This window comes from Eschrichtius robustus, chromosome 4 (assembly GCF_028021215.1).
Source record: "Eschrichtius robustus isolate mEscRob2 chromosome 4, mEscRob2.pri, whole genome shotgun sequence".
Taxonomy (NCBI): Eukaryota; Metazoa; Chordata; class Mammalia; order Artiodactyla; family Eschrichtiidae; genus Eschrichtius; species Eschrichtius robustus.
In genome coordinates, this window is record NC_090827.1 from 75,381,480 (window position 1) to 75,405,314 (window position 23,835).

A 23,835-nucleotide genomic window follows, 5' to 3' on the forward strand; every position below is an offset into this window, starting at 1 on the left:
TCGGTTCTCAGGAGAGGTTTGATGGAGGTCCAGCACCACATATTATAAACGGAAGACATGACCTGTTCTCGCATGGGTTCCAGTACTCACACTTAAAACTTGGCATATGGAAGCAGTTATGAGGTGCTGAGAACAGGAGTGGTTGGCAATGGTTTGTCCTTTTAGCTTGGCACCCACGACCACACCGGGCCTGTGGCCAACGGGGACACAAAATCCCCAAGCGGGGTTTGAAAAACTAATTGTTCTTAAAAGAGCTTCCCAAACCGCAGAGCAATCAACACTCAGGTCTCCCAGACTCACGGAGAATATAATGGATTACACATGGGGTCATCTCAAAGCTGTTGTTAATAAGTATGAATACCCGGACTGCGAGAGTCGAGGGACCAGAGGGGAGGGAACTGTCTTCACTGCGAGAGAGCCCCAAAGGACGGGGTGCAGCCCTCAGGAGCAGGGGGCTGAGCAGCCGCCGGCGGGGTGCGCTCAGAGCCAAAACCAAAAGCGAAGAGCCGTGAGACGGAGCGGCCCTGGGCCCAGCGGATGCCCCGCCAGCAGGGGCGCGCTCGAGCCCCGCGGTCCCTGGAGGGGCGGTGCGGGCCAGGCGGCCAAGCTCTCGCCGCCCGGGGGGTGTGGTTCCCGCGGCCCGGCCGGGCGGGGCGCCGGATTTAAAGCGCGGGCCAGCGAGACGCGGCTCACTCGCGCTCCCGCCGCCGCCGCCAACGCTCCCCGCCATGGAGCGGCCGCCGCTGTCCGCCCTGCTCCTCGGCGCAGCCGGGCTGCTGCTCCTGCTCCTGCCCCTCTCCTCTTCCTCCTCTTCGGACGCCTGCGGCCCCTGCGAGCCGGCCGCCTGCCCGCCCTTGCCCCCGCGGGGCTGCCAGCTGGGCGAGACCCGCGACGCGTGCGGCTGCTGCCCGGTGTGCGCCCGCGGCGAGGGCGAGCCGTGCGGGGGCAGCGGCGCCGGCAGGGGGCACTGCGCGCCGGGCATGGAGTGCGTGAAGAGCCGCAAGAGGCGGAAGGGTAAAGCCGGGGCAGCAGCCGGCGGCCCGGAGGTGAGCGGCGTGTGCGTGTGCAAGAGCCGCTACCCGGTGTGCGGCAGCGACGGCATCACCTACCCCAGCGGCTGCCAGCTGCGCGCCGCCAGCCTGAAGGCCGAGAGCCGCGGGGAGAAGGCCATCACCCAGGTCAGCAAGGGCACCTGCGAGCAAGGTGGGCATGTGCGCTTTCCCCTCCGACTCCGACCCCGCCCCGCCGGGCGGGGAGAACCAGGCGCCCCCTTGCGGGGCAGAGCCGACAGGGCGTCCGCGGCCGGCGCACCTGGCTGGTTCCCGCGGCTCCTCCCGTGGGCATCCGGGCTGACTCGGGGAGGGGGTGGGGGGGGGGTTGGCAGCGGCGGGATGCCGGGAGGGATGGGCGACGCCTCCCTTTCTCTTTTTTTGGTGGTTTTGAGAGTTTGGTGCGTGCGCCGAGAAAGCGAGTACTTGCAGGGCGAGTGTATGTATAGAAAAGATTTCCAGATACCACAGATTCTCCCGTCCCCAAAGCTCACCCAGCTCATGCTAACAGCCGGCAAGTCGATTCGCAAAAGCTGCCCCCACTCTTTTGGGAACCCCAAAATGTCATGTTCTCTTCATTCTTTCTTGGCTTGAGTGTATAGAGATGAAGTCAAGAGATAGGAGAAAGGCGTTTGACGATGAAATACAGTATAAGGACTTTCAGAGAGAAGTTGTTTGTCCCATGTTTGATTGGCTAGATTGCAAGAATTTTAAAAATTGGGTTTCATGGTTTCTTAATATTAAGGAAAATAATTCACTTACTGGAAGTTACAGATTCTCAAACAGTAATCTAACTAGCTAATTATTTGTGGGCGAAAAAATACAAACTCTTTGAAGGATGTTTTTATGATGTCGTTTATGTTGTTAACCTTATGACCATTTTGTTTTTCTTTTTCCATTCTTGTGTAATTTGTCCCCAGGATGCACTGTTCAGCAGGAATGCCTTTGAGGTTATGTTTGATCGTTTATTTTATTCCAAACAAGTCCAAGCTTGCCATAAATGAAAGGGGAAAATAGAGTCTGGACTTGCAAAAAAGAAAAAAAAAAAGCTTTTAATTCTAATGTCTGCTTAGGCAGTAGTTTCAAGGGAAGGTTAGAAATCCAACCTTGGCATTCCCTCTCCTGGTCCCAGCCAAGGTAGGAAAAAGGGAGAGAAGAGGCAGTTCTCCTGAAATAACAGAAGCAGCTGCTTCTTTAACACAGCTGAGACTTTCTCCAAGCTTTCCAAGTAATTCTTTTTTTTTTTTTTTTTAAGAGTTTTTCCCAGAAGTCCACATGGCTAATAGGTCATCTGCCACTGCTTTCAGAGTTCACTATTGAAAGCCTTAAATAGTGTAACCAACTTACTGTTAACTATTTATATTATCATCACCTTAAACTTAAATCACAATCCAAAATAATTACACACTTTCCCAACAGAAACAGCCCTTTGGGTCTAACTTATCAGTCATACCATGAAAAGAGAAATGGGCATAGCTTAAGAATTCATTCCAAATATTGACATTTTTCTTACACAGTCCAAGGGGAATTTTCCCCCACAGTCTTTCCAAATCACTGGAACTTGCCTTATCAGAGCAGAAGGACAGCTTGGTGATGATTTAAGTATTATCGTCAATTCTAGCCTGTAGCTAGTTTTATCCATCTTCTCTCATGCTATTTGCATCTCTAAACCCTCACACAGTGCAATTATAAAATATTGAGACTGATAGTCATATAGAACTAGTCATATAACCTCATTATCATGAAACCCAGATCCTCAGCATCTCTCCAGACTGCAAACCTCAGGAGGGTACAGACCTAGTTTTTCTTTATGTTTGGGGAAAATGTTAAGAGAAATAGCATCTAAAACTGGAAACCTTGTCATAAATTAACCTTTCTTCCCAACCTAAATTTAGAGATAAGGGGTCTAGTGCCTGGGACCATTTATAGAAGAATGCCAGGGAGAGCAGAAAAGAATGTGAGGTCCACCAGAGTACTTTTCCACAGCAGAGATAAATGGGGCTAAAGCCAGATCTCCTAATATATTTCTCCTGACTCCTGGAAGTGTTTTAACAATTATAGAAGCAAACCCATCAGGGTGCCATTAACTTCTGTGCCATTTAGTATTGGGGCTTTGCAAAGAATAGGAAATGCATTTTCTAGGTTCTTCCAGCCTAGAAAGGGTTCTTCTTCTACCCTCAGAAGAACCTTAAGTTATGCTTCCTCAAGTATTGAGAGGGAGGGGGCATCATTCCTTCTGGTGATTGGTCTCATTTAACCTGCATTTATTGAGCACCTGTCAGGTGTCAGCACTGTGCTAAGATGCTGTACAGCTGAGGATGTACGAAACAGGTCTGGTCTTGTTGATTAACAAAGTATCCATGCAAGTTACAAACCTACCTCCCAGAGTGCTTGCCCTGGAGCCCTGGAGACACTCTGAATCTTTTCCCAGTCCCTTCTTTTCTGAGGTCACCACTTACCCACCTTCTGTGGAGAGACCTTGGTCTGCTTGTTTTCTGTGCCTCTGTGATAAGAGGCAAAGACATCTTTCTAAAAAAAAATCTATCTAAAAGGTAGTGACGTAATAATCTCAAATCTAAAACTGTTATAATTAATTTAGTGCCATTAGAGCTTATTGAGGTCCCTGAAGTCATGCGAAACTGGAAGAGGAGATTTGGAAATTCAGTTTAATAAAAAGTTAATAGAGACACCACGATGTGTAATAAAATCTCACAGTCAGAAGAGGACATGGTGCTCCTTTATTCCGGTTCTTGGTTACTCCTTTTGTTCATGGTCCGTTATATCTGAGCTCCTTGGCAATCCCTTGTTCCCTTTGGGTCCCATACCCTCTTCTTCCTCAGAATTAATTTTTATTTGTGGAATCAGAATTCATTCTTAAGGGTCTTCCTTGCTAGTACCTTTAGTAGCAAGTTAAAACTACCTAGCACTTCACAGTACCTCTTATTTTGGCCTCTTCTGTCCAACCCCCTTTGTGGTCCGGCCACCATAATTGTTTGCTCTTTGCTGTTGTTTATAATCACACCCTCACTTATCTTTCCACCCTTTGAACTCTAAGCCTTCAAGGATCAGCTGGTGTCACTTTCTTTGTGAATCCCCTTGTCTTTCCCCTCCCCACCCCCCATAATGATGTCCTTGTCCTTTTGCAGCTCTGTGTAGGCTTCCAGACTTTTTATGTTCTGATTCTGTTTATACATTTTGTGGGGAGTGGAGGGTGTTACTTTTTAAAATTTTTTATTGGGGTAACCTTGGTTTATAACATTAGATAAGTTTCACGCATACAATGTTATGTTTCTGCTTCTGTATACCCGGCAGGGTGCTCACCACCCAAAATTTCTTTTCCATCTGTCACCATACAGTTGACCCCCTTTACCCATTTTGCCATCTACCCTAACCCTAACCCCTTCTGGTAACCACTACTGTGTTCTCTATATCTACATGTTTATTTTTGTTTGGTTTGTTTATTTATTTGGGGGGTTTATTTTTTTTAGATTCCACATATGAGTGAAATCATACAATATTTATCCTTCTCTGTCTGACTTACTTCACTTAGCACAATACCCTCAAGGTCCATCCATGTTGTTGCCAATGACAAGATTTCACCTTTTTTATGGCTGAGTGGTATTCCATTGTGTACATGTACCACATCTTTATCCATTCATGCATGGATGGGCACTTAACATTGTTTCCATATCTTGGCTGTTGTAAATAATGCTGTGATGAACGTAAGGTGTGTATTTCTTTTCAAATTAGTGTTTTCTTATTCTTTAGGTAAATAGCCAGAAGTGGGATAGTGGGATCATATGGTAGTTCTATTCTTAATATTTTGAGGAATAGTCATACTGTTTTCCATGGTGGTTGCACCAATATACATTCCCACCAACAGTGTACAAAGATTCCCTTTTCTCCACATCCTCACCAACACTTGTTATTTCTTGCCTTTCTGATAATAGCCATTCTGACACAGGTGTGAGGTGTTATCTCATTGTGGTTTTGATTTGCATTTCCCTAATAATTAGTGATGTTGAACATCTTTTCATGTGCCTATTGGCCATCTGTATGTCTTCTTTGGAAAAATACCTATTCAGCTCCTCTGCCCTCTAGCAATTTTTTAAACAATATTTATTGCACATGTACTATGTATATGTGAGCAAGAGGCATTCTAGCAGAATAGTTAAGATGCAGAACTCTAGAACCAGACTCCCTGGGTGTAAATCTTAACCCTGCCACTTACTGAGCTTTGAGCATGTTCCTTGACCTCTCTGGGCCTTGGTTCCTCACCTATAATATAACGATTATAATCATACCTATCTCATAGAATTGTTGTGAGGATTCAATAAGATAATCCATGGAAAGCACTCAATGAATGTTCACTGTTGTCATTATTCAACTTGAAAGTAAGCTCCATGAGGGAAGGGAATTTTTGCTCCCTGTTCTATCCTCAAGGGCCGAGATCAGTGCCTGGCACTAGTAGACGCTTTGAATATATGTTGAATGAATGAATGAATATATGAATTTGCCTGGTGCTCTTCTATTCTCGGGGTAAGCAGACTTGAATAAGATAGACAAGATCCCTTTCTTGTGGTGTTTACCATAAGCTTTAGACAGAGACAATAAACAGATATTTTCATGTAGTAGTATGTGCTGTAAAGAATGTACACCAGAGCAATAGGATAGAGACTAGGGATGGATGAGCAGTATTAAGTGAGGTGGGCCAAGCCATGCCGAGGACCCTCGTGAGGATTTCAGCAAAGGCAACAGAGCTCCTGAGGAGAGAAAGAACTCTTCTAGTTAATATAGCATCTTCCACTGACTCCAAAGAGCTCTTTGAATGTCTGTCTTCCCCACTAGACTGGGAGCATCCTAGAAGAGGGACTCCATCTTGATTATTCTTCATAAACACAGTGGCTGGCTAATGGTTGGACATTTCCTAAATATTTGTTGATTAAATACAGGAATCCTCTTAAGAAAGTGCCTTCTCATTGGAAATGCAGGCAATGGACTCTGCTGCATGTCTGCCCTCTCTTCTCCTTGCATCTTCTGCCTGTCTGATTTGTAGACCAGGGAGTACATCTGACATTGACTCACCTTGCTTTTAGATCAGAATCAGAAAAAGTCACATCTCAAAGAGTCTACCCCAGCCCAATAGAAATGCTTTAAAATATTTTTCTGGCTTCAGTTGCCCTTTTGCAGACAGAAAGTTCCAGAAAGTTGAGTGAGTTGTTGGTTCGTTCTTATCCCTTTACCCAGTTTTAATCACTGCATCTTAGGAAAGAATTGAAAACCTGAAGAAGCTTTAGAAAAGAAAAGAGGCAGCCTTGAAGAAGGTCTTAAACGACTTAAGATTCTTTATTTTTTTATTGAAGTATAGTTGATTTACAATGTGTTAATTTCTGCTGTACAGCAAAGTGATTCAGTTATACATATATATACATTCTTTTTTATATTCTTTTCCATTATGGTTTATATCAGGATGTTGAATATAGTTCCCTGTGCTATGCAGTAGGACCTTGTTGTTTATCCATTCTATACGTAATAGTTTGCATCAACTAACCCCAAACTCACGGTCCATCCCTCCCCTCCCCCCACCTTGGCAACCACAGGTCTGTTCTCTATGTCTGTGAGTCTGTTTCATAGATAGGTTCATTTGTGTCATATTTTAGATTCCACATATAAGTGGATATCATAGGGTATTTGTCTTTCTCTTCCTGACTTCACTTAGTATGATAATCTCTACTTGCATCCATGTTGCTGCAAATGGCATTATTTCGTTCTTTTTTATGGCCAAGTAGTATTCCATTGTATATATGTATCACATCTTCTTCATCCATTCATCTGTTGATGGACATTTAGGTTGTTTCCATGTCTTGGCTATTGTGAATGGTGCTGCTATGAACATAGTGGTGCTTGTATCTTTTTGAATTAGAGTTTTGTCTGGATGAATGGCCAGGAGTGGGATTGCTGGGTCATATGGTAATTCTATTTTTAGTTTTCTGAGGAACCTCTGTACTGTTCTCCATAGTGGCTGTATTAATTTACATTCCCACCAACCGTGCAAGAGGGTTCCCTTTTCTCCACACCCTCTCCAGCATTTTTTATTTATAGACTTTTTAACGATGGCCATTCTGACTGGTGTGAGGTGGTAACTCATTGTAGTTTTGATTTGCATTTCTCTAATAATTAGTGATGTTAAGCGTCTTTTCATGTGCCTCTTGGCCATCTGTATGTCTTCTTTGGAGAAATGTCTATTTAGGTCTTCTGCCCATTTTTCGATTGAGTTGTTTGTTATTTTTGTTTGAGTTGTGTGTGCTGTTTGTATATTTTGGAAATTAAGCCCTTGTTGGTTGCATCATTTGCAAATATTTTCTCCCATTCCGTAGGTTGCCTTAAGATTCTTTTAAAGGTCTAGAGAAAGGACTTGAGGATACGGGGAGGGGGAAGGGTAAGCTGGGACAAAGTGAGAGAGTGGCATGGACATATATACACTACCAAACGTAAAATAGATAGCGGGAAGCAGCCGCATAGCACAGGGAGATCAGCTCGGTGCTTTGTGACCACCTAGAGGGGTGAGATGGGGAGGGTGGGAGGGAGGGAGATGCAAGAGGGAAGAGATATGGGGACATATGTATATGTATAGCTGATTCACTTTGTCGTGGAGCAGAAATTAACACACCATTGTGAAGCAATTATACTCCAATAAAGATGTTAAAAATAAATAAATAAAATACAAGAGTTTCAAACACACACACACAAGATTCTTTTAAAGGAATGTAATCGAAAGAACAAGTTAATGTTTCTTCATGGTTTGGGAATTAAATGGAAGGTGCCTGACCTACTGTTCTACAGCTCTTCAGGAGAGGAATTAACAGGCTGGAATTAAATAGCCACAAGGCACATTTAAATTGCACACCAGGAAGAACTTGCAATAAAAGCTGTTGGATACTGTAAGTGTTATGTGGGAGTCAGGAGAATTCTGTTTCGAAGATTCTCTTTTAGGTTATCTCTCAGCTCCATAAGGGAGGAGGGGAAGTGTCTGGGAGAGGATGTTATAACTTTTAAGATCTTTTACACTCTAGACCCACGCGTCAGAGTGATTGAGCTGAGAAGGCATTTATTTGATGTCCTTAGATACGATTTCCATCTTTCTCTAGAGCCTGCCCTCAGGGTTTATTACAGACTTGCCTTCTGGAAGAAACTGCCTTATAAGGCTCTCTTTTGGGTAGTTTAGTGACAGAACTCCCTTGGATCGGGTCCAAGGCCAGCCAGCCTTCCCGCATTCTAAATTCCTCCCCACAGTGGATACGATTATGGTGCTTCCTTTACCTCAAGCTACCCCACAAATGATCTCACCTCATCTGTGTTTTTAATTGTAAGATAAATAACATCTTGTTTTTAGCAACTGTTTAAAAAAAACAAACCCTGAATTATTGTCAAAAGAACTTTTAAGCCAGGGAACATATGAGTGTAACGTTTGTTGTAGTTTAGATCCAGGAGTGGCACTGTTAAAAAGCTTTGAGATGGAAGCAGACTTAGGAATATGAGTCTGCTACTTTATTGAGTCTACTTACTTTAGGAAATTTTAAAGATTTCCCAGTGAGTCCTTTACTCTTTATGAGGGGGGTAGGAGAGTGGGAGGGACTATAGAAATATCTGAGGAAAGCTGTGCCAAACCTGATTTGTGTGGATTTTTCAGGTTGATCATAGACCATCACCCCACCGGTATCCCACTACCCCCATGAAGTCTCCAAGAGAAAGTGAGGAGGTCAGGAGGAAAAAAACAAAACAGGTTGATAATGGAGAGAGGGGTGTTTTATTTTTTACTTAAAATTAATGTGTAAAATGGTTGAATTCTGTTTTATCCCAAGCTGGTTTAATGGCAAATGATCTGGTGCCTTTGAAAATGCTCATCTGTTGAGTTGACTTAACCATTCTAGGAGGAAAGCAGGGTGAGGTTAATTAGAAACGGCTGGAGCTAGCAAGAACCCCCACCCCGTCAGGGCCTCCACCAAGCAGTGGGTTCCCAGAGAGAGGAGGCATCCATGAAATTGCCTGGGCCCAAAAGCAGGTCCAGGTTGCAAAGTTTGGTGTGTGAAAAGTAAGAAAGGTTCAGACCAGGTAAGACAGACCTAGTAACCCAGTGTTGACAAAGCCCCGTTCACATGGTCTGAAGTTACTTACAGTAAGAGTGTTGGCAAGGCCAAGGACGAGCCAACATGCTCAAAGTAGAGTTTACCACTATGAAAAAGGAACCCCCTCCAAACCTCAGGATAACATATATAATAAATGAAGGCACAGTGTAGTCTACCTGCTTCACAGGATCATTGCGAAGGTCAGATTATAGAATGGATATGAAGTCACTGCGTAAAACTGTGCAGCACCAGATAAATGTAAAGAACCATTATCGACTAGACGGTAAACTCCTTTGGGGCCAGAACTCTACATAGTGCCTTGTAGGGTGTGTTAATGATAACTGATGTTTGTGCAGTACTTAGGGTTTCTGTGGATGTTTCCTCCAAAACCTCACAACAACCTTGGAAGATAAGGGGAATTTATTATCCCAGTTTCCAAATAAGGAACTGAAGGTCAGCCATCACACAGCCAGTAACTAGCAGTTCTGGTACATAAATCTAGGAATTCTGCTACAGCCTTGCTGTTCACAGTGTGGCATGTAGACCCGCGGCATCGGCTCTGTGTACATACTGTCTTTCTCTTCTGTAAACCTAAAATTATTTCAAAATTAACAGCTTAAAACAAAAGTGATTCACAAAGTCAAACTCTTGGGTGTGAAAAAGCATTAGGAAGAGCTTAATGAATTTATCTTGCTTCTGTTTGCCTTTTGATGAATTGACAAGGGGGATATGTGATACATTCCCGTCTAAACTGCTCTAAAAGAGCTCTTTCAATAGCATAAAAGAGAAATTCTATATGATAACAGAGTTGATATCATAGTTTAATTGGCTTTTTGTGGTAATGTGGTACACCTTGTAATAAATGTCATAATATATTCAGCAAAAGATGGTATGTCTTCAATGAACGAGTGTCTCCGAGGTGCCTTTGTACAGATCCCTGAGCCCCGTGTAGAGTCAGCCCTTCCAGGGCCAGACTGGAAATCGGAGAGCCAGTGTCTTTAATTGTAACCAAGAGGCTCTTAAAGATCCAGTATGCTGGGGGCAGCTGGCCTGGATATTTTCCCAAGCAGGAGCTCTTGGGGTATAACGTTTGTGTGTGGTGTTTGATCACTGGCCAGGCCTTTCTGGTAACTCCAAGCAGGATATAGGAGAAAATCACTAAGATAACTGTCAACACACTCAAGTGTGTGCTTTCACCTGAGGTTTTAGCCCTGAGTGCTGACTGAGGCCTGCCCCCAGCATGGAGCCATCAATATTCCTAGTTGGGATAATAATATTTACTCCACATCTGAGCTGTAGTTCATTGTAGGTCAGTACTCTCTTCAGGGAATTTGCATTTTTAGGGACTGAAGCATGTTTTTTGTCAGTCAAGTGACAACTTGCAGAAGAAGGAAAAATCCATGTAGGAGTTTGAGAACTCAAGATAATCCATTGTGACTTTCTGAGAAAGAGGAAAAAAAAAAAAGCACACTTTAATATTCTAACAGGCAGAAGTGCAGCTAGCTACAATCACGCTGTTCTTTCATGTTGTTTTTCTTGAAGAAGGGATGTCTCCAGCTTTTTTGGAATCTTGTCTTTTTCTCTGAGTGAGAAAAGCTCAAAGACATTTCATTTACATTAGTGCAGATTAGCAGGCCTGCGGTCAAGTGGTTGAATTGGGAAAGCTTCAGATCTAACATCTGTTCAGCTCTCTTCTGGCCCGACCTCAAGCAAGGGAGGAAAAGTTATCAAGAAACAGATCTCCTGGAACCTTCAGGAGGTTTTGAAAGAGACCGCACAGAAATGAGGCTTTAGGAATTTGTCAGGATAGCCCGAGCCTGCAGGATGCAAAGCCTGCTCCTTCTCCCTGGGAGCTTTCAGAACTTTCTGCTCAGGGAACAGAAATCCAAAAGTGAATTTCAATAGCAGCTGCAGCAATTACACCGCAGCCCTGGCTTCCAGCGGACACCCCTCAGGAAGCCGTAGAGCGCGTGATCCAGAATGAAGTGCTCAGGCGGCAGCGCAGCTCCGAGTTAGAGGAGGTGAAGCCAGGGATCCGTGCAGCAAGACCGCTTATTAGAGATGCTCAGCCCAGCTGGAGAGGGCAGGCTGGGGCAGAGATGAAGATGCTGCCTGAGTTTTGACAGGTCGGGACTGTGGAGCCAGAGGCCGCTCTCTGCTCAGGTGTGTCTCAGATCAGAGCTGCAGAGCAGAAGACAGAAGCTGATCCAGCTTGGCTCTTTCTACACCACCGAGCCTTTGATTCACTAGAAGATTAACTGTCAGGGCCAGGGCAGGCCTGTTCAGGACCCAGTCGTGATGCGGGCAGGTTGTCAGCCCCGCCTCATCTGAAGCCTCTTTCTTTGCACCTGCTCTGACTGGCCTGTCATTACGCGCTGCCCCTTTTTCCTGTCTGAGTGCAAAGAAATGTGGTGTTCTTTCTCCGCCTCCCACCCCTTTCTTAGCTACAGAGCCTGGCCAGCAACTTTATAAATAGTGAGCTCTGCTCAATCTGCTCCCTCACCTCCATCCCCAGCCTCAAGAGCCATCTCCTGGCTTCCCCCATAAGATAGTGAAGATGCAGACACTTGGTGTGCCACCCCTATAAGGCAGCCAGCTCGGTCCACATCAGCCAGGAGTTGGCTGTCCCTTCTCTTCTTGATACTCCTTTGGGATGCAGTTTTTCAGATGTCTTAGGAGCCTAATCCATTCCGTGTTATCAGCCCCAAACCCTGTGACCCCTCTCAGATCCAGTCCAGAGGGTGGGGGAGATGGCCACATCCCATGGTGACCATGGGCTTAACAGGTCCCCAGGCCTGACCCTTGTCTTCAACTCTTGTGACTATGCTGGTCACCAGAAACCAAAACGTGGCTGATATGCATAGGGAAATACAGCAGAGAGGTGAGTATGTGAACTTTGGACTCGGACCACCTGAGTCAAATTCCTCTCTGCCGCTTAACTGTTTGTGTGACTCTAACCTCCTTGATTCATAGTTTTCTTACTTGCAAATCAAGTATAATAATAATGTCTGCCACTTAGGGTTGTTGGGAGCTTAAATGAGATACATGAAAAGCACTGGTACCTGGCATATAGTAAAGTCTCATTAAATGCTGTTTTCATTTCAATTTTTATTGTTATTAGCATCATAAACCCTGGTATGAGTTAGTTTATAAGTGCCTTGACTGTGACGTGTTGATGTCTTAACTTTGACCAATCCAAACTATCTCCAGGTTAGATCTGAAACCTGTGTTTAGATCTATGCAAACAAAATAGCAGTATAATGTTCTTATAAACAAATCCCTGGAAACTTCCATCTAGCTCTTGTTCTTGCCCTTCAAGGATTCCAGGACAGGGAGTCCTACTCCATCTGGGAGAGATCCCAGAGTCCAAATGCACACAGTCACATGGGAACCCCCCAGGATACCTGCCAGAGGGTTCACTTTGCTTTTACAGCATGGAATATTTCCATCTTCGAGCACAGGTCACACACACAGTATTTCCTAATAACACCTTTTATGTATAGAGGACATTTTGGATTTTCAGGACACTCAAATTCAGTAATTACTGGTCTATTTCTTCCCTACATCTATAGGAAATGTTGTGGGGTTTTGCTGGTTGGTTCATTTAAAAAAAAAAAAAAAAAAAGTGGAGATATTGTCTCCAAAGAGGAATGTGAACCAAAAACACAGAGATTGGCAGAGGAAGAGTATGATTAGGATCCATTAAGTACATATTGGGTATTATCCTTGACTTTTAGGGACTTATTGTTGGCAATAATGAAGTCTTTTGTTTGCAATTCATGTGTCTCTTCTTTGGCTTTCATATGTAGCCTTAGCTTAGCAGGAACTCATTTTAAAAAATCAAATGTTTAACTATAAATGGCCATATTTAGACTCAGGAAGGTACCCACTTAGGTTGGTTCTTTGCATCCATCTGAAAAGTGATAGCATCCACTTCCCAGTGTAGGGGGGAAAGCAGAAGAAATGAGGGTGTGGAGAAGAGATTTAAGAAGCTGGATAACTTTTCAGATTCCCCAGCATCAGTAATTTTGAGTGAAGTTGACAGAACATTGGGACTACTGCCTCTCCATGCACTATATACCCTATCGCCTTCTAAAGCAGTAGTTCTTGACCTTGGCTGGACACCAGGTCACCTAGGGAGTTTTATAAAATGCTGATGCCTGAGTGCCACTCAAAGATCTGGTTTTTTTTTTTTTTTAGAGTATTTGTTTATTTATTTATTTATGGCTGTGTTGGGTCTTCGTTTCTGTGCGAGGGCTTTCTCTAGTTGCGGCGAGCGGGGGCCATTCTTGATCGCGGTGCGTGGGCCTCGCACTATCGCGGCCTCTCTTGTTGTGGAGCACAGGCTCCAGACGCGCAGGCTCAGTAGTTGTGGCTCACGGGCCTAGTTGTTCCGCGGCATGTGGGATCTTCCCAGACCAGGGCTCGAACCCGTGTCCCCTGCATTGGCAGGCAGATTCTCAACCACTGCGCCACCAGGGAAGCCCCTAAGATTCTGGTTTAATTGGTTTGCTTGTGATCTGGGCAGCAGGACTTTTAAAAGCTCCCCAGATGATTTAATGTCCAGGCGAGGTTCAGAACCATTGTTCTTAAAAGACTTCATGTGACCTAGGGGGTGCATCATTTCCTCGGGATGATTATAATAATGAGGGGCCAAGTTTTGCTCAGTTTATCCAGCTTCTAGTGTTTTACAGCAGGATGACTTCTCAGGCTATCTAGTACACCATAGGAAGCAGAAGCTCTAGAAAACATGATCACTCGATACAACGCAAGCAGCATGGCAGCTTGGCTGCTTCCTGTCTCCTTGATTATTTCAATGCTGTAATCTGAATCAGACAGAATGAAAATATTTCTACATCCATCGGTCTTGTTGGTATTAATAAAAGTTTGAGTACCACAGTACTTTAAGAAAAGTATTCACCTAAATCCACACAATCCAACCTTTCAATTGCGTCACTAGAACATAAGTTCCATGAGCCCAGTGCTTTTTTTTTTTTTAAGGAAAGCCCTTTAATTTATTATTTTATTTTTAGCGGTGTTGGATCTTCGTTTCTGTGCGAGGGCTTTCTCTAGTTGCGGCGAGCGGGGGCCACTCTTCATCACGGTGCGCGGGCCTCTCACTGTCGCGGCCTCTCTTGTTGGGAGCACAGGCTCCAGACGCGCAGAGCCCAGTGCTTTTTATCCCTTTTGTTCACTGTTGAATTCTCAGTGGCACTAAATAGACTGCAAGGTTACAGTGTGAGACCAGGAACAAGAAGGGGGGTGTCGCCTTGTTCGACCTCAGCTGGGCCTCACATTTTTTGCCACTCTGTGCATGTCCAAGGATGATTTGATTTGGAGGTTACAAATAAATTTTAGCAAGTAGGTGGATTCGCAAATACGGAACCCACAAATAATGATGATCAACACTGTTAGAAAGGGTCAGATCAGTGACAAGCAATAGGGAACTACTAGGGTTTCTGAAAGCAGAGCACACGTATGGGTTATGCCTCCTTTGCATAGTTCTGGTGCTTGGAGGTGCTTGCTAAGCAGGTGCTTAGAGATTATTCTTGGACTCTTGACCCAGTTTAACAAACACACGTGCTATCCCTGTGTTGACTGTCCCCGTGATCAGTCTTTATTTTTGCCCGGCACCCACCTGCAAGCAGGACTCCCATCCCAAAGGCGTTCATGAGAAGTGTAGATTTTACTAAGTCTTTGTAGGGTGGCAGGAAGGTCCTCCTGTTTCTCTCTCCAGCCTTACCACCAGCTGGTCTCCTGGGTGCCCTTCCTTCCCTCACGCAGAGCCAGGCTCATGGTGCCATCCCTCACCTTGCCTGCAGCCGGGCCTCTCATCCCTCTCCAGGTTTACGCTTAGCAGTTAGGCTCTGTCCTGGCTCCTGTGAGTTCACGCATCACTTAACTCGGGAAACAGTGGTTACCTGATCCTCACTGTCATTAGAAGTGGAAAATTATAATGATTTCCCTGTCAGTCAAGTGCCTGCTTTTTGTAAATGCTGTGCAAGGTGCCATAATGAGGAAATTTGCAGTGGTGAGGAAGATAACGCCCCTTCTCTAAGAAGCCTACAAACCTGTGGTCCATCTGGTGGTTTGTAAAGTGTGGGAAGGCAGAAGTGGCAGTTAGACTAAAATAAAAGAGCCCTTTGTAAGTCAGGTTAATAAGAATGCATAGGAGCAAAGAATACACACACACATATGTACTCACCTCAACTCTTTATCATTGGAAGCATATATTTTCTGTGCAATTTATACTGGAAGGGAAAAGATGAACAAAAGTACATTCATGTTTGTGGCCTATGAACACATCATAATTTAATTAGAGACTTATGAGCTTATACATAATGTAACTATGGCTAGGTATGTAGTATATAAATGAATTACCTATTACTTTGCCCAAAGTGCCATTCTGGAGAGGAGACGAGTGAATTTTGTTTTTGTTTGCTCAGAATTGAACTAAGGATAGAATATTGATCCAAAAGAATCTTTAAGATTGTGTTTAAATACTTTGGTAACACTAAGAAAAAAAAATACTCAGTAAATTCACTTTGCTCTACCTAATTCCCTGGCAATGTGTAAAAGCAAAATTTTAAACAGGGGCAATGACCTACTGAGACCAGGAGGATATATTTTGCAGTTGCTAAACATCCATCAAGATGTTTAGCTTTTGGGACAAACCACAGTGGGTTTTAAATGCTAGACTTACATATCCTTGTTCATTTAATTTCAGCTGTGTGTTCTGGGAATGTTAATTCCCAGAATTAATTTCATTTTCAATAAAGATCTTTGTTATTGAAGAAAAATGTTAAAGAAATCTGTAGAATTCATTGAAATCAATCATTAATATTTTTATTCTACCCAGTTCATATTATATTTTATTCTAGTGTTTTTCTAGGCATGTATTATACAACCGTTTTTGATAGTGCTATCCATATATTTTTTACATCTTGTTTTTCATTTATAACTATTTTCCATGTGTTTAAAATGTTTTATAAATATTTACAATGTTGCATAAGCATTTGAATGAGCCATAATTTACTCCAGTTTTCCTCTGTCAAAAACAAGGTTTAAATTCACAGCTTTGGACATATAGATCTTCTTTCTTCTGCATTATTTCTTTAGAATAGATTGCAAATTAGAATTACTGATTCAAAGGTGTGAACATTTAAGCATTTTTTGATACATGTTGACATTGGTAGATTCCAGTTTAAAAATTAGCCTCTCCAAAATAATTTAAACAAAAGGCCAAAAGCAAAGCATTTCAATATGCCATTGGAATTACTTTTTAATTATCTTCAGGCTTGGGTTATACTTGTGACTGTCCCTCTCTGATGGCATAGAGACCACTGAGAGTTGTTACTTCAGCCCAGTTCCCATTTATGAAATTTGTAATGACTGGCCAAAAAACCAAGGGCCCTGCCGGTCATCTAGTTTGCATCCAAGACTGCCAGGCATCGGGAATAGTTCAGATCAGCTAGAACTCTGCTTACATCATTGAATTGGGGTTTATACAAAGCACGGGCATCCCTGCTAGAGTAGCTTGAAAATGTCTGTTGCAGCAGCAACCACCTATATGAGACGTAAACAGTAAAACCTTTGTGAAATTTGGAAGCTTTGTCTTGAGTATTTTTTTCACAGAAGAAAAAAAATAGCCTTCACAGCTTTATTTGACTACAGCCAAATATATGTACAATTGATTCTCAGCATCTCTTGAAATACGAGTTGTGTGCATAATACCGAGCCCATGGTTTGACCCCTGTTTCATCTCAGTTTGTGAGATGCACTGTTACTCTCCACCTTTCAGTGAGAGCCTGTGGCCTGCTCCACTTCATAAAACTGGAAAAGAATCTACTTACAACATTTTACTGCACGTGTCCTTGGAGCTCTCCTTGGATCCTTAAAGAGACTGGCAAAGCCTTGTTTCTTTTTTCCTTAAGTCCTTTAATCTCCAGCACATTCAGCAACAAAAGTCTTTTGTAAGGCAGTTATTCCAGCTAAGACAGTAACTAAACAGTGCCGAGAATATATTTATAAAATGGAGACTCTGTATGTGATTGTTCTGGTGGAATATTCCCCATATTTGACTGGGAGAGAGGAATACTAACAAGACCTTAAATCAACATAGCACAGTACAGTTTATAAGCATTTTCACATACATGCACATATATATCACCTTTTAAATCCCCACCAGAACCCTGTGGTGTGTTATTCCCACATTATAAATTAGGCAACCATGATTCAGTTTGAGTGTCCAAACAGAGCCCTAATTAAGGGGGAATCCAGTGAAGCTGGAGCAAGGATTTTGGGTGAGCTGCTGTGTAGATGGGCGCACACAGACATACCTGTGTGCCCACATTTAAAGCCACAGGAAGCTAAAATTGAGTTTCAGAGCCAGTTAAACATAAATGCTTCATTCCAGTTCTTGATCTGTGGATTTCAGTTGCCATTCCTAAACTTGTGTCTCCATTAAATTGCCTGTATTGTGTTTTGTTTTGCTTTTTGGAGGGGGCTGCGTTGGGTCTTCGTTGCTGCGTGCAGTCTTTCTCTAGTTGTGGCGAGCGGGGGCTACTCTTCATTGCAGTGTGGTGGCTTCTCTTGCGGAGCATGGGCTCTAGGCACGCGGGCTTCAGTAGTTGTGGTGCGTGGGCTTCAGTAGTTGTGGCTCACGGGCTCTGGAGCACAGGCTGAGTTGATGTGGCGCACGGGCTTAGTTGCTCCGCGGCATGTGGGATCTTCCTGGACCAGGGCTCAAACCTGTGTCCCCTGCATTGGCAGGCTGATTCTTAACCACTGCGCCACCAGGGAAGTCCCACCTGTATTGTTAAGTTACTCTGATTATTACTAAAGTATGGAAATGCATATACTTGGTGCTTGTTTTGTTAAACCATGTATGTGTTTTTGAAGAAAGATGTCCAGAGAATCCAAAGCTGTTGTTTCAGCAAATAACCTAAATTCAAGGTTTTGGCAGTGGCAGTTGTCTAATATAGCATGAAATAATTATTCCCCAAGTGCTTGTGATTAACTTGGTTAATTAAGGTAGTCCAACTCCCAAAGCAAGCACACTGCCAGGATCTGTAAGCTTTGCTCAGTGAAATAACCAGTGTGCCATTCAGTGTTCTGAGGGAAGTGCAAAATAAGTTAGAAAAGGTAATGAGATAAATCGCTGCTTTCACATGTTTTCTAAAAAATAAAACCTATGTCATTGAAGAGCCTAAGGAGAACTTTGTGAAGAACAAATTAAATTTTTAATCAATTTGAATAAAATTGAGTCTCAGGGAGAGTTCGGTTTTTTTTTTTTTCCTTGTGTCACATGAATTCATGTGTGTGTGCTTCATCTTTGTGGAATGAGAATGTGACCCACTGAGAGGTCCTTAAAACCAACAGAGTGTATCATCAGAACTAGAAGGCCTTGACCTCAGATACTGCCAAAGAAAGCAGGAAATAGTAGGTTTCTCATGAAAGCGTGACATTTATCTCAGACTGAAGAAATTCTTAGTCAGAGGTGAAGGAACATTTCTCAGCAATTTTCTGAATCAGTCGTGTAATTTAGTGTGCATTATATTTTAGTTTGCGAATACTTTTTAGGTTATGTGAGCTTGTACCTGATGTGAAACTGCCATTCTTATACCAGTTCCTTCAACATATAAGGGGATGTTTAGATTTGAAGAAGGGGAAAAGAAGAATGATCATTCAAAAGGGCAACAGCTGGTCTATCAGTAAGGAACATGTTCAGCTGCAAGTAATAGAAAACCTGGCTACAGTGGCTCCCTTAGAAGGGGGTTAGTTGCTTGCAGAACAGAGTCCAGGTGTAGACAGCTATTGGTGTGGGTTTAACAGTTCAACAATAACAGCTTGGAGGACCCAGGTTTGTTCTTTGGGCTCTGCCGTCCTTTGTGTGTTGGCTTTTGACTTCATGCCTAATGGTCACAAGGAGGCTGCAGTACTTCCGATCATTGAGTCCTAATTCAAGGCAATTAGAAGGAACAGGGAAAAGGGCAGTGCCTGTCGTATGTCCCATTTTATCAGGTGAGCAAAAGTTTCCCGTACACTCTCAGCAAACGTCTATCTCATTGGCCAAAAATGGGTCACTTGGCTACCTCTAGCTGCAAGAAAGACTGAGAAGGAGGGTGGAGATTAAGGCAGAGTCTGCCTACCTACAATGTCTGCTATAGCTGGGCAGCAGTTATTAGTTTTACACTTCAGAAACAGTTGCTGGAGGCAAATTTAAAGGATGACTGGAAGCTCGGTGTTTGAGAGTCCACAGACCCCCTCAGATTTCACTGAACAGTAATCAGTTACTTTTGAGAAGCAGATGATAAAATAGATCATGGCTGGGGGGGAAAAAAAGAGCTTTCTAGAAAAATATGTCATTCCCAGAATTCAGTGGGAAGAGGGAAGAAATCCTATCTAAAAGGTGCCAAAGATCTTCATAGAGACCATTTTGAAAGAAATGATATTTCACTCCTTGACAGTTTCCTTAACAGAAATGATGGCTAACAGATTTGAGAGTTCATGTCTTATTTGCTTTAAATACATGGAAAGGGATCATTTGAAATTAACTCAAACAGGGAAAGTGGGGTTTTTAATTGTTTGTGGGTAAGAGCTGTAAAAATGCTTAGAAAACAAGCATACTTTGATTTTTCATAAATTGTATAAAGTTGAACTTCAGTTCATCCTCAGGTCTAAGTATGGTGAATTTCTAATTGCTGTAATGTTTTTATGCTTATTTAAATCATACGTATTGCAGAGATTAATGTTTGAGAGCATGAGGTTCAAATTCCCACTCCCCCACTTACTAAATGCATGATCTTGGGCAAGTTACTTAACTTCTCTGAGCCTCGGTTTTGTCATCTGTGAAGTGGGGACGATATTGCCTACTTTTCATGGTTGGCTTCAAGCGTGGTGCTCAGCACACACAGTAGGGGCTCACAGTCTGGTCATTACCCTCATCATTAGTTGTAGTGCCAATGCTTCTGGAACAGCCCCCAAATGTCATCCTGGTACTTTCACCCTTCTTCTTCCCTCTTTTTCTGCCTTTTTCTGCAAGGATGCCTAGAGATGTGGTAATCAAGGATGGAGGCGGCAACTGAATGGTAGGAGTAATTTGGGGGGATTGTATGGAGAAAATGAAGGCTATTCTTGCCCAGACTAGTCCAGAACCTCTTTGTCTTTATATATTTATAATTTGTACCCTGCCTTCTTTCAAAATGGAATATGAGGTAGTCTATATCATCACACTCTTCTGGTATAACAATAGTGTTCTAAAAACACTAATCTTGTATCAAATCACTATGTTGTATACCTGGAATTAACATAGTGTTGTAGGTCAATTAGACTGCAGTTAAAAATAATAATACAATAAAAATTAAAAATTAAAATAAAGGGTATGAACATATGGTATTAGGAATGAAAAGGGTGGGTATAACCTATAAATACAATAAAATTTTATAAAATTATAAAAAAAATTTAAAAAACACTAATCTTAGAAGAGTCAGAGTCCTGATTATACATTGACCAAATGTGTGATTGTGAGCACATTACTTAATCTTCCAGTCCTGTCCATTTCCTCACCCGTAAAATGGAGCTGCCAAGACCTGTATTAAAGGGTTAGGGTTATGGGAAAGAAATGAGGTAATGGATTTGAAGGCTCTTTGTAACTGTAAAGCCCTGTATGAATGCAAGATTTTATTCCCTTTGATTTCACCCGTTGCTATAGCAGCAACTCTCAAATATGCCCAATTAGTTAACTACCTCGTGTACACCTGTGTCAAATGTTTACTCTTTAATAGGCCACCCCATGTACGCCTTCCCTTCAAATCACTACCAGCAAATAGTGCCCAGGAACTGCTTATGCTAACATTTTAGCCTGAACCAAACATAATTAGTAAGGAAATCTGCCCCAACAAATTCATACACAGCAAAAATATAAAGTAGTTTAAAATCAGCATCCGTTTGAGCTAGTCTCTTCTTCTCCTGCCCTCCGTTTGTTGGGTAATCAAGAGTTGGCAGTGCTCTCCCATCTAGAAGCTCGTGTTGCATATTGACCTGGAAAGGTATTAGTCCAGGTAACGATGGCAACTTTTATGTTAACCATCAATCACTTTAATGAGTACAAGAAAGCATCCTATCACCCTGCCAAAAGGAACAGGAATTAAGAATGACTCCTTCGTTAGTTAACTAGCTGCATGTTTTCTATGTGTCAGGTACTACACTGGCACTGTGGGCATGGAACAGGCTCCAGTCTCCAGGAGTTACAGTTTAATAATGGGACAGTGGCAGCAGCAGAGTTTGTTGATCTCCCTGAATTCAATCCCCTCATAAAAACAGAGCCACTGGAAGGATGGTTGCCAGGAGCTGGGGGAAAGGAAGAGTAGGGAGTTTTTGAGTGGCTATAGAGTTTCAGTTTTGCAAGATGGAAAGAGTTCTGGAGCTCTGTTGCCCAGCAATGTGAATATGCTTAACACTACTGAACTATACACTTAAAAATTGCTAAGATGGTAAATTTTATGTTGCCTATTTTACTACAATTTTTAAAAAGTAAAAAATAAAGCCACCAGATACCAAAATCAAAACCCCATGGACAACATTTACCACACAAAAGTGACAAGCTAGCCCTGTGAATCCCAAAATATAAGTGGGTTTAAACAAGCCCCCTGTGCTGGGAGGCCTGCATGATGTCAGCAGCTCTGTGGAAGGAAGCAGAGGGAAGTAATGAGGTGAAGACAGACCTGATAATAGGAAAATTCCAACATAGCCAACAGGTGTTCACTGACTGGAAAGTGTGATGCACCCAGTCCATTAGTGGATGAGTGCAAGCACCCATGGGAGGGTCCATGGAGCTGGAGCATCCTGAGCCCCGTGAATTCTCACAACTGACTAGTTAGGACTCCCTTCCAGGACAGGGTCCTTCACCAAGGAGAAACTTCTAGAAGTAGAATCAAAATTGAGCAGGAAAGAGACAACAGAGATGAAGGAAAGACAAAGGCAGTTGGGGAGGGATTTAGGTCCTTGTGATTGCGAGGCAGCTCAACAACAACTGGAGAAAAGGAAGAGGATCCTATCTTCTCATGCATTCCACCTTGTTATCAGAGAAAACCTTTCCAAGAAATGCTCCAGTAGATTTATTCATGAGTCTCATCAGCCAGAATTGGAGCACACACCCATGCCTGAACCAATCACTGCCAAGGGGAATGAGACACCATGAGGGGCTGACACCAGTCGTAATTCACCACTTAAGAATTAACCTTCTTCTGTCGCATGAGAGACTGAAGACCCAAACAAAAGCCTGGTTTGCCATCAAGGAAGAAGGGGGCTGCCTACTGGGTATATAATCAACAGTATTTGCAACAATTTGCTATCTTGCCATCATGCCCAATTATGTTGTGGCCTCTGATCTTCAAATAGTGCAGTCACACTAAGTCTATGGGAATTCTTCTGTTAATTGCAGTTGATAGATATGTTATCACACATGCAAAATGAGTCTTCAAGGGTGACAGTTGTTTGAGCCTCTTTTCAAAATATCCTCAATTCTCTTGGGTAAGTTAAATACATGCTCTCCTACCACAGTATTAATTTAAATAAGTATTATTGACTACCTAATATATCAAAATAATCTTTGAATTATGGCAGGATGTAGAATGAATAAGGTATGATTTCTATCTTTAAGGTTCCTAGACTATAATATAAAGTATAATCAACCACATTCAAGCCTGTGACATAATTTTATTGTCTAAGCAGAATAAGTCTCAAGAAGCACCTGGGTCTCTTATCAGGTAATTCTCCTAGGGAGCAGCTCAGCACCAATTACATAAAAATTTTAAAAATTTTCCAGTGGGGAGGTAAAAAAAAACAAAAAACTGGGGAGGGAAACAGAACAAGGAAATCACAAAAAGCAAGTTACCATCTTTATTTTTGAATAATTAATTTTAGATATTTTAATAGCACATAAAATGGTTGGTAGGGTGTACTTCTATTTTAATGTATAGAACACATAAAATGCAAGTTCTTTTTAGAATTTATTTTAATGTAATGCTTTTTATACAAAGTAGTGGCCATAGCAGGGTCAAACAGCTTACCCTGCTTCCTACTGCATGCAAAACAAATTCAAGATGGATTAGCACTCCAAATAGGAAAAAAAAAAATTTTTTTAACAAAAAATTCAAGATGGATTAAAGGATTAAATGCAGAAAAGTAAAAGTAATAAACTAGAGCTATTCTGATAACCCAGAAATCATAAAGGAAAAGATTGACAGACTCAGCTACATACAAGTTTTAAGCTTATGTATTCAGTTAGTCAGTCAGTCATTTTTATTGGGAGCAAACTATGTGCCAGGCACTGTTCTTGATGCTGAAGATACAGCAGTGTGCTAAAGAGCCAACATCGCTGCTCTCAAAGAGCTTACATGCTGTATGGCAACCAGTACCGCAAATAAATGTCTGTAAAAAAAAAAAACAAAAACAAACAAAAACTTGAAAGACAGTCATAGCATGGAGAAATTATTTGCAAAATATGAAGAATAAATATCTGTAATAAACAAGAGCTCATATGAATTGATAAATGACCCAAAGGCAAATAAACAGAAATTATAGTGAATTAAAGTGAGAACAAATGCTAATGGCCAATAAACATGTGAAGAGTTGCTCTGAAAAGTTGCTCAACCACA

General features: G+C 42.5%; 1 protein-coding gene across 1 annotated transcript in view; it reads left to right on the top strand.

Annotated features, from left to right (window-relative positions):
- Positions 1 to 676: 676 nt before the first annotated feature.
- IGFBP7 (insulin like growth factor binding protein 7) overlaps positions 677 to 23,835 on the top strand; it is a 74,303-nt gene continuing 51,144 nt past the window's right edge. The window contains exon 1 of the mRNA XM_068542877.1: positions 677 to 1,203. Coding sequence (XP_068398978.1) covers positions 729 to 1,203 — 475 coding nt within the window. The 5' untranslated portion in view covers positions 677 to 728. The remainder of the gene's footprint in view (positions 1,204 to 23,835) is intronic.